Source organism: Vidua chalybeata, chromosome 19 (genome assembly GCF_026979565.1).
Source record: "Vidua chalybeata isolate OUT-0048 chromosome 19, bVidCha1 merged haplotype, whole genome shotgun sequence".
Lineage (NCBI taxonomy): Eukaryota > Metazoa > Chordata > Aves > Passeriformes > Viduidae > Vidua > Vidua chalybeata.
This window is the reverse complement of record NC_071548.1, coordinates 4,597,409-4,607,844: the sequence shown is the minus strand read 5'-3', so window position 1 is coordinate 4,607,844 and position 10,436 is coordinate 4,597,409. Positions and strand designations below refer to the sequence as shown.

General features: G+C 56.0%; 1 protein-coding gene across 1 annotated transcript; it reads left to right on the top strand.

Moving 5' to 3' along the window:
- Window positions 1–2,463: 2,463 nt before the first annotated feature.
- GALR2 (galanin receptor 2) lies at window positions 2,464–5,771 on the top strand. Its single transcript, XM_053960368.1, has 2 exons — window positions 2,464–2,896; window positions 4,333–5,771. Exons 1-2 carry the CDS (start codon window positions 2,556–2,558, stop codon window positions 5,111–5,113), a joined length of 1,122 nt encoding a protein of 373 aa, XP_053816343.1. The 5' UTR covers window positions 2,464–2,555; the 3' UTR covers window positions 5,114–5,771.
- Window positions 5,772–10,436: the final 4,665 nt, after the last annotated feature.

Sequence of the window (10,436 nt, the reverse complement as noted above, 5' to 3'; positions counted from 1 at the left end):
TCCAGGCTCCAAATGCATCTCCCAGGGATTCATTCCCTATCTGAAACAAACCGTGCTCCAGGAGGATGCTGAACTAAGCAGGCACAGCAATTAAAGCCTATTTTACAAACAACAGCTCCTCTCTTGCAGCTGTGGCAGTTCAGACAGGCTTGGCTTAGGCTGGCACGGCAGCACCCACCCTCAGATGGCCAAAAAGCACCCCAAAGGACCTATTCCAGTGTCAGGACAGCCAGCAGGTGTGGCACAGGAACATTTCTGCCACATCACCTTTCTTGCACACTGGCACAAAACTTTGCTGCTCCTCTATTCCTCTGGAATCGAAATGGGGGATAAAGCCATCAGCCACTGCCTGGGTGTGTGAATTCCCCCTGCACAGCTGGTTCTGTGCAGGAGAACAGGGGCAGGAGGGTCACACAAACCTGCAGAGCTTGAGGGGAGCCTTGCAGCGAGGCTGAGCTGCCTTTGGTGTCACAGGGACTGCTGCAGAGAACAATTCCACAGAGTTAAAGGCACTCACATCCCTCTGCCAGCCAGCCCTGCAGCCTGCAAGGCCTGCCAGCCCCACAGCGTGCCCTTTCCTATTGATTTTGGCCTTTTCCTATTGATTTTGGCCAGAGGATCTTGCTTTTGGGGATCTGGATCATCCTCCTGCACACCTGCCCAAATAACTCATCTGGGTCTCAGGACAAGAATATATTTTGCTGCTATTTATTTTTATCCTGCTACTTTCGAGTTTTACTGCTATTTGGGAAGAAACTGAGTGTTCTCCCTGGTGGTTTTTTTTTTGTTTGTTTTTTTTTGTTTGTTTGTTTGTTTGTTTTTGTCTTGTTAGGTTTTTTGGTTTTGTTTTTGGGTTTTTTTTTTTTTTTTTTTTTTTTTTTTTTTTTTTTTAATAATCTTACTCTGCAGCATAAGGGTGGACCCAGCCTCTCTGCCGGCTGACCAAAGACACCACCAGTACCAAAATCCAAACCCCCTGTGGTATCTGAGGACACAGGGCAGGGCCCACAGGGTGAAACCTCCCTGGGGCCAGGCTTTCCCACGAGTTTCCTAGCAATCCCTATGGTCGTGGCCGGGGATGTGGCACGGGAGTGGCTTCCTGGGGACATGCGGGTGGTCTGGGATCAGGAGAGGAAGGCAGAGCTGCGCTCCGTGTCTCAGCAGCTCCTTGAGCCCTGCGGGGTGGCCGATTTTCCTCTGTGCTGCTCCTAATTGCCTGCTTTCCCCTGTGGGATGTCATCAGGAACACGGAGCATCCTCACCCCAAAGGGGTCTGCTCACCTCCAAACGGGAGCTGGCTTTGTGGGGCTCCTGGTGGGCAGCCGAGGGTGGAAAGGGCCCCGTGTGCTGTGGTGGCCGTGTCACAGGGCTGTGAGTGTCCCCAGAGCTCCCAGCACGGCGGGCTCAGCTCTGAACGCCTATTAAGAGAACAGAGAAGCTGTGGACTGAGTTAGTTACAGGAGTAATTGATGCATTAAGTATTTCTCTCTCCACAGAAGCAAAACAAGGCAGGCTGGGGTGGGGTCAGACCAAGAGTCCTTGGAGAGCTGATTGCACCGGCCGGTCCCAAGGCTTCCATCTGTGCGGGACCAAAAAGGCAATTTTGCAGGAAGAAGACACGACACGAAAAAGATTTGTTCTCGCTGCAATGTATCACGCTCCTCTCCCAGCCGTGGGGAGAAATTCAGTTTCTCCTGAAAACCTGGGCTCAGCTCGGGTGTTTTGGTGCGAGGATTCAGATGCCCGCTGGACAATGTGGACACATTCGCAGGCAGAGGACCCCCATTCCTAAAAACCAGCCCTGCAGCCCCTGGAGCTGAACAAACGCTCTTTCAGTGACTACTAAAGAGGGAGGCGATAAGAAAACCCCCGCAGACGCCTCCCTTTGGGTGCCCAGCTCCCTTTGGGGTGCCCAGCCCGGCTGCCCCAGCCCCTCCGGAGGGGTAACAGCAGTGACTGACATTTCACCCCCACCCCAGGGCAAACCCGGCCCGGCCCGAGCCCCTCAGCTCCCCGAGGGGAGCGGGGTCGGCATCCCCTCCCCGGGGCGCGATGCGCGGGGCCGGGCGGCAGCCGCGCCCCGGAGCCCCCCGGGCCCCCCCGCTCCGCCGGCGCACGGAGCGCGGAGCCGCCCCGCCGGAGCCGCCCCGAGCGCCCGCGGGCTCCCGCAGACCCGGAGGAGGTGAAGGGCGCCCGGCTCCCCCGCATCTCTCCCGCACCCCCGCCGGCTCCCCGTGCGCCCCGGCGGGACCCCCGCACGCTCCCCATGCACCCCCTCTCCCGTGCGGCTCCCGTGCGCTCTCCGTGCTCCCCTTTCACCGTTCTCCCCCTTCCCGTGCATCCCTGGTGCGCTCCCCGCTGCAGTCTCCTTGCACCCCCTTTTCCCGTGCATCCCTTCTGTGCTCCCCAGCGTGCTCTCCCTGCACCCCCTTTCCCGTGCAATCCCTGGTGCACCCCACACTGATTTCCCTGTGAACCCCCTCACCCTGTGTGTCCCTCCGGTGCCTTCTCCACGCACGCTGCCCCCTCTAGCCCCTGGCCGTGCACTCCCGGCCATGAACGGCTCGCTGGCGGGCTCTGGGGGGGGCTGGCAGCCCGAGTCCGTGATCATCCCACTCGTGTACCTCATCATCTTCCTCGTGGGCACCGTGGGCAACAGCCTGGTCCTGGCCGTGCTGCTGCACAACGGGCAGGTGAAGAGCACAACCAACCTCTTCATCCTCAACCTGGGGGTGGCCGACCTCTGCTTCATCCTCTTCTGCGTCCCCTTCCAAGCCACCATCTACACCCTGGAGGGATGGGTGTTCGGGCCCTTCATGTGCAAGGCCGTGCACTTCTTCATCTACCTCACCATGTACGCCAGCAGCTTCACCCTGGCCACCGTCTCCCTCGACAGGTAAGAAAGGGAATGGGGGGGCTGCCTGCATCCTGAGGTTCCCCTTTCTCTGGATCCCACCAGAGCAGGGAGGGGGCAAATTCCCCTGGAGCTAAATCCTGACTGCTGTGGTCTCCCGGGGCTCCTGGGGGAATCAAGGAGCATTTCCCAGTTGATGCATGCAAGGAAGTGCAAAGAGCTGGTGCTGCAGAGGGCTGGATGGGGATCCCTGGCCCCAGTGCCCAGCTGGAGGAAGCTTTCAGACCCCAAAGCTGTAGGACTGGAATTTGGCCACAGGCCCTGGCAGTGAAGTGGGAATGAAAAATGAGAAAGAAGCAAAGCTCAGTCCCTGTGCAGCTTTGGCTCTTCCTGGGATGTATGAAGACAGCCCCTACCCTCCCAAGAGCCCCTGGCAAAGCAGGCAGACCTTGAGGAGAAAAAACTGGGATGTTTGAGCTGAGACACTGATTTTCCTATCCTCCCCTTGTATTAGCAAAAAGCCTCTTTCTGTCCTGTTGCTGTCCCTTGTCCCAGTGGTTATCCAGCCCGTTCCAGGGTGGGTTTTCCTGGGAAGCCTGGTGCTCCTGCCTGTGCTTTACCTCAGTCCCTGCCTCTGCAAGGGCCGGTGAGTTATGACCCTGCAGCAAGTGAGAGGCCGCGAGCTCCCGTGCGGCTCCCGTGCGCTCTCCGTGCTCCCCTTTCACCGTTCTCCCCCTTCCCGTGCATCCCTGGTGCGCTCCCCGCTGCAGTCTCCTTGCACCCCCTTTTCCTGGTGCTGCTCCACTCAGTGCCCAAACCCTGCGAGGTGGGATGTGGAAAGTCCATGTGCCAGTCCCCTGGGAGGCCCTGGATCCCGGCTGGATGTGTCCTGCCATCCCAGCACAGCCCTGCACTGGCTGCTGAGGGCACCCCCAGGAGCTAAAACACATCCAGGGGTTGCCTCTCCCCCTGTATCCCACAGAGCAGAGGGAATAGATGTGTTGAGCAAGGGAGGGCTTGCACAAGCCTCAGATCTGGGTGTAATTAAGGGACCAGCTAATTACAGAACTGAAAAGGGGTGAGGTGCTCTCACGTGTGCCAGTACAAGGAATGCTGTGTCTGGGGATCCCGGGCACTTACTCCTGCCTTTGTATCCTCACTGCTCCAATCACTTGTGCCAGACACTGATGGTGAAGTGAGGGTCTGTTGGATTAGGGGAGGGACAGAATGGGACCATCCCCATTGTCCCCACAACCACTGCCAAGAGCAGAGGGTGATGGGACAGGGTCAGGGGGAGAATTTTCCTCAGTCCTTTGTGCTGCAGGGTCCCTAAGAAGCACCAGGGAATCAGCTGTGTGACTAACTGCCCTGGAAAGCTCAAATCCATCATTTCTGCCCTCTGTCCAACCTGCTCCTGGCGATGCTCTCTCTGTGCTCTCCCCAGCACTGCAGCATGTCCCTCTCCCTTTCCCGTGCAGGTATTTGGCCATACGATACCCCCTGCACTCCAGGGAGCTGAGGACACCCAGGAACGCCCTCCTGGCCATTTGTCTCATCTGGGGGCTCTCCTTCATCTTCTCGGGCCCTTACCTCAGCTACTACCAGGAGTTCCAGCTGGCTAACCTGACTGTCTGCCACCCCATCTGGGAGATCTCCCAGCGCAAGATCATGGACATCTGCACCTTCATCTTCAGCTACATCATCCCCGTGCTCATCCTGAGCCTCACTTACGTGCGGACTATTCGCTACCTGTGGCGGTCCGTGGACCCTCTCCAAGACATGTCGGAGTCCAAGAAGGCCAAGAGGAAGGTCACCAGGATGATCATCATTGTGGCTGTCCTGTTCTGCCTCTGCTGGCTGCCCCATCACCTGGTCATTCTCTGTGTGTGGTTCGGGTACTTCCCCCTCAACCACTCCACGTACGTGCTCCGCATCCTCTCGCACGTCATCTCCTACGCCAACTCCTGCGTGAATCCCATCGTCTACGCCCTGGTCTCCAAACACTTCCGCAAGGGCTTCAAGAAGATCTTCAGCTGCCTCCTGCGCAAGAAGGCAGTGCACAAGGTGCACGCGGCCCAGGCCACCAACACGGTCAGCACGCTGGAGGCAGAGCTCAGCGAGGTGACCCAGCTGAGCCAAGCCCTGCCTGGCCGCTCGGCCGCGCGCTGCAGGGTCCCCGCACAGCCCTGGGGGGAGGCAGGACTGGAGGGGCAGCAGCAGGAAGCAGATGGCTCCTCTGTCACCTTCAATGTCAGCTAGCAGCTCCCACCTCACGGCTTTGCAGTCTCCTGCAGCATTGCAGGCCTGGGGCTGGGCTACGTTTTGGGTTGAAATGTGTCCAGTTGAACACTTTTCATTCAAATGCATCCAGATATCATAACCGTGATGCTGCTGATACAAACTCAGCCAAGAACCAACCAAGGACAGGATTTGCTTCCACCAAGCACCTGCTGAGAGCAGAGAGATCAAACCCAAAAATCCACTGCCATGTGTAAGCACCTGTTCCTCTGTCATGGATGGACTTACTCCCTGTTGCATCTACACCCAGAGCCTGTGAAAAGCTCTGGCCCCTCCAACCAGCACAGCACCTGGAGCTTGTGGGTACATTTTTAAGGGACATTTGGAAAATGTGGTTTGTTTGTATCCTGGTTTAGGAGCTGCATCCTGGGGCAGCACTGGGCACAAAGCCAGCTCAGGTAGGAAAATCCAGGAGTGAAGCGCAGAAGGTCACCAAGGACCAAGGGGAGGGAGGTTGTTTGCCAGGGAAGCACAGCCATGGACCCACGCCAGGGAAAGGATTTTAATGCATTTGGACAGCCTGGGGACAGCTCAGCATCTCCAGCAGGCAAGGTGCTCGTGGGGACAAGCAGGGCACTGACACTGCTTCCCTGAGGTGGGACAGCCAGGGCTGTGTGAGACCTGGGGGTGCCCCAGCAAGCCAGGGAAGCCTCAATAAAGCCCCTCCATCCCACCTGCTGTGTCCAGCTCCTTTGGGAAGCCCCACAGCTTCAGCGGAGGAGAGGCTGGGGGGTGGTGGGCCCTGCTGGATGCAGGGAAGCTGAGGGGGGATGGAGGATATGGGTGATGCCCGAGCACATCCCTGGAGCGGGGCACTGCGGAATGTCACCGCACCCGCTGAGTGCAGCTGCCCACAAGAGGCTGCTGTGATTCCCTCTCCCACCTCTTAACCCTGCAAAGGCTCCACGGGTGCCTGAGCCCTGTGACTGCCACCAGCCAAGGGCTGGAAGTGAAATCCTTCCTTTTGTTTACCAGAAGAGCGTCACAGGACCAGGATCAAGTCACCCTTTTGAAAACCCCGTGGCAGAGCACAGCCAGAGGTGGTGGCCAAAGTGCAAGGGAGCCGGTTTGAGCTGTGCTGTGCATCCCTACAATTCCCAGCTGTGAACCCAAACAGCCCCCCATGAAAGTCAGGTCTCTATAAACTGCCATTACAGGGGATCTAATTCTGTCTGCACAGATTTCACTGTTGTGAATCCCCATGGCAGAGCTCTTCAGGACTGGGGTGCGTATTTCCGTACAGGACCCTTGCTCTCCCTGGGGGTCTGGTCCTGACACAGCCCTCCTCCACCCAGCCCCAGTGCTTGGCCTTTTTTCTTGAGAAGCTTTTGACTGTAAAACATTTCTTTTCCCCTGCTGAGTGTTATTATAACCAGATCTTCCTCTCCCCACAGAGAGGGCCATAAATTGGCCACCTCCTCCTATCAGTAATGGTGATATTTAGTCTAGTCCTGTTCCCAGCATAAGTCACAGAGAGCAGCATATAAGCAGCTCCATTAATTACATCTGCATTTATCTCCCTGCTCAACCCTTCACAGCCAGGGAAAACATTGAAGCAGCTGCACAAACACAGCTAAAAGCCTTACTTTCCTCATGCCCTCATCTACCTCTGCTCTGAGAGCCACAGGATCTGCCTCCAATGAATCCCACACACACTGAGGGGTTCAATCTACTCACCTTGGGGATAGAGATGTTGGCCCACCATCTCTGCACTGCCCAAGGGCACAGGTCCCTGTGCTGGCATGGCATGGGGTGCAATATCCCCATGCCCCCTGTCAGAGACACTGATTCTGCTCCCCCATCCATCCCACCCCAGCCTTTCCAACAGCTTCCCAAGCCCATGGTTGACCCTGCCCTACCCTGCTAACAGCTCTAGAGCTGCCCAGCCAAGCTATGACCCCTTTGAAGACACGTCCCAGGACACCCCTAACTCAGCTCCCAGCCCAAAGCATCACTGTGACCCCTCTCCCAGGCCATGGGCACCACTGGCACCTGCTTATTTCTGGTCACTGGTCAGCAATGAGGTCCCAAAGGGTGACAGCAGGCTGGGGGCAGGCTCTGCACAGCTCCCAGCCTGGGGGGCTGCACCTCAGTGCTGCCTCCAGCACCCCCAAATCCCCTCTGACATGCACATGGCTCACATGCTCTCACCCTCCACAGGAGCAGAGAGGGGCTTGGTAATGGTCAGACAGCAAGATGTGTTGTGACACATCCAACACCCCTCTTCATTTTATGCATCTTCACCCATCAGTTGAGCCTCACTTGGCTGCAGGCTGTAAGAGTGAAGCCTGGGCCAGATCATTACACTGTTTACTACAAATTCAGAATTAGAAAAAAAGCCCCCTCCAGCTTATCTGACATTGTCCCTACTCTTCTGAGGAGGAAACCATCGCCCTCACACCCAGCCCCTGCCTTGATGAGCCCTCCAAGGGCAAACACAAGGTTAGGCTGCCAACACAAAACCGTATTTTAGAAGCTACTTCCTCCCTCAAATAACAGAGCATATCAGGTCCAGATGGAAAAGACAACAGCATCAGGATCTGCTCACACTCACCATGCTCCCAGCTGAGAGAAATGGGCTCCTGGTCCATTCCCTTGGGAGGTTTTATCTTAAATTAAGAGCACTGCAAGTCCCTATGTTCCAGTCAAAATTTACTAAAAGCATATTTAACTGGAAGTGAAAAATGAATAGGCTAAACTGAGCTCCCATCAAGCCCAAGAGTGGGCAGGGAGATGAGGGACCCTTGGCTGAAACCTCAGTGTGAGCTTTCTAGTGAGCTTTCCACACAGATTTATCACTAGGGTCAGAGAAGTTATTTTGGTTTGTGGATTTGTTTTCAAATACTTACTCTGCCAAATTTGCTCCCCAGTCTGAGGAGGCAGCAGATAGCACCCCCAGACCCCAGCACAGCCCCCAGCATGGGTGCTGGGCAGGTAAAAAATAAACAAGGGAGAAATGGGGCTCTGGCCCCAAAACCTTGGGTATTAGAGACACATTCCCTGTGTCAGAGCAGAACAGGAGGTGAGGGAAGGGTGTCAGACCCCACAGGAGCCTTGGGGGAAGCAAAAGGGGAGGCAGAGGGGGTTCAGCCCCATCTGTAGCCCCTTGCCATGGTCTCAGCATGACTCCAGGCTGCACTCTCAGCTCTCTGAGGGGCATGAAGGGCTCAGCTGTGAGAGGGTCAGGCTGTGCTGGCCACCATGGTCGCTCTTAATTAACGTGTTGCAAACACATTCCTTACCATAAAAAGCCAGGGAGCACACGGAGCCCTCCCCTGGCACTGCACAGTGTTGGACACAAGCTCAGCCTGGAGGCTCCCCCGCTCCCACCCTGAGCAAGGGGTGGCTCAGGAAAAAACGTGCTGCTGCTCCCAAAGCAGCTCTGGCTCCCCACATTCATCCCCTGTGCAGAGAGGCACAGTGAGGGAACGCTTGCAGCCAAGCTGAGTGGGAGGCTGGATTTAGGGAACAGGGACCAGGTGGCTCAGGTTTCCCTTTAACTCAGGGAAATGAGAGTCTTGATTCCCACCGGGGAGCAGCAGAAGTTACCTGTTCACCCAAGGAATCACCACCTCCAGCTCCTCCTCACTGCACAGATATCACCAAGCCCAGCTCTCAGCCCCCAGCAAGCTCCTATCCCCATTCCTTCCTCCAGATGCAGCCAGGGCATCTCTGGGACAGAAACAATGCAGTCAGCTCCTAGTGCTGGTAATGGAGTGACCCGGAGGGAGCAGGATATTTTACATCCCATCTCTGGCTGCATCTGCCCCCCAGCCCTGGTCTGGTACTGCTCTCCTGGGGCAACAGGCTGACAGCAAAGCCCAGAAAGGCCTTTTTTGGTGGGGACCATGCAGAGGCATTCCCAGAGCCTCTGGAAAATAGGATGTGGCCCTATCCCAGACCCTTGGAACGATCTCATGCCTTTTCTTTAGGCTCTGGTTGGCACAAAAGCATCAGCTCAGGGAGGATTTCAGCTCCTGCACACTAAAAGCTCAGGTGCTTCAGTAAAGCTGCAGGCAAAGCTCCCCCTCCCCTCTCCTGCCTTTCCCTGTGACCGTTCTGGGTGAATTGCCTTGCCCTGGGATCAGCTGCAATAAAACATGTTTTACAGCTCAGCATGAATTCCACACACTCTCCTCAAGAAAGAAATTAATATCAGACTGCTGCAGTGTCAGAAACAGATCCAGAAAGATGGAATCCAGCTCCTTCTGGTGAATGTCAGGGTGTGTATCCAGCAGACTCAACACTCCATGAAACACAAGTCAGCAGAGCTTTGCTTATGTATAAAAACACTGCCCGGCGCCTGCCAGCCTCCGGAGGCTCTTGGATCTGGCAGAGGTTAAAAACAGCAAGTACAAGACTTCAGATTTCCACAGACATTTGAGATTTGACAGCAGGAGGAAGGTTTCTGCAGGGAGGGCTCTTGTGTTGGCACTGTGAGCCTGCACGGTCAGACACATAAAAACAGTCAGGTGCAGTGGTCAAGACTGGAACTCACACCGTGGTCCAGCTCTGGGCTGGACGAGCCTGTCAAAACTGCTGTTTTCAGGCATTTGCTACACCAGGCTGAGGAAGAGAAGGTCAGGGGTTCAGAAAGGGCAGGAGCTACCTGAATAACATCTGTCTGAGGAGGCACAGCACAGGCAGGCAGCTGGGTCTGCCAAAGCACGACCTGTGCTCTCATCCAGGTTCTAACATCCAACAGCTCTTCCTTCCACTGCTGGGCTAATCAGACAGCAGCAAACACTGCTCAGGTGAATAATGCCTTTGCTCCAAACTGCAAAGCAGCAGCGATTGTGAGTGCTCCTCGCTCTATGGAAACCCTGTGTTTCAATTGTTACAGGCAAACAATGGAGCAGGCAGCAGGAGAGAGGGAGAGGGGAGCAGCAAGTGCCTGGCCAGAGCCCACAGGTACAACACAGGTGTTCCAACGCTCTGAAAAGCCTTGGTGCAAAGTGTCAGAGTCCAGCTCCCCTATCAAAGCCTGCCAGGAATGCTCCAAGGCACGTGGGAGAGCAGCACTTGCCCTTCATGGCATACTCACTGGTTAAACAAAGGGAATGGACTTGGCTGCTTACAGAGAAGAGATGCATCAGATTTAAGAAGACAGAAGACAAACAAAAACAGGGATGGGAGGATGGTGCTAAGTGGAAATTACTATGGGAACACTTGCTCTGGCTCAGGTCAATAAGGAGCAGCACCCAGCCAGGCCACAATGGAGCTCCCTCTGCTTTCACTGCTCTGTCACAGCTGCAAGCCCTGCCATCACCCCACTGCCTCACGT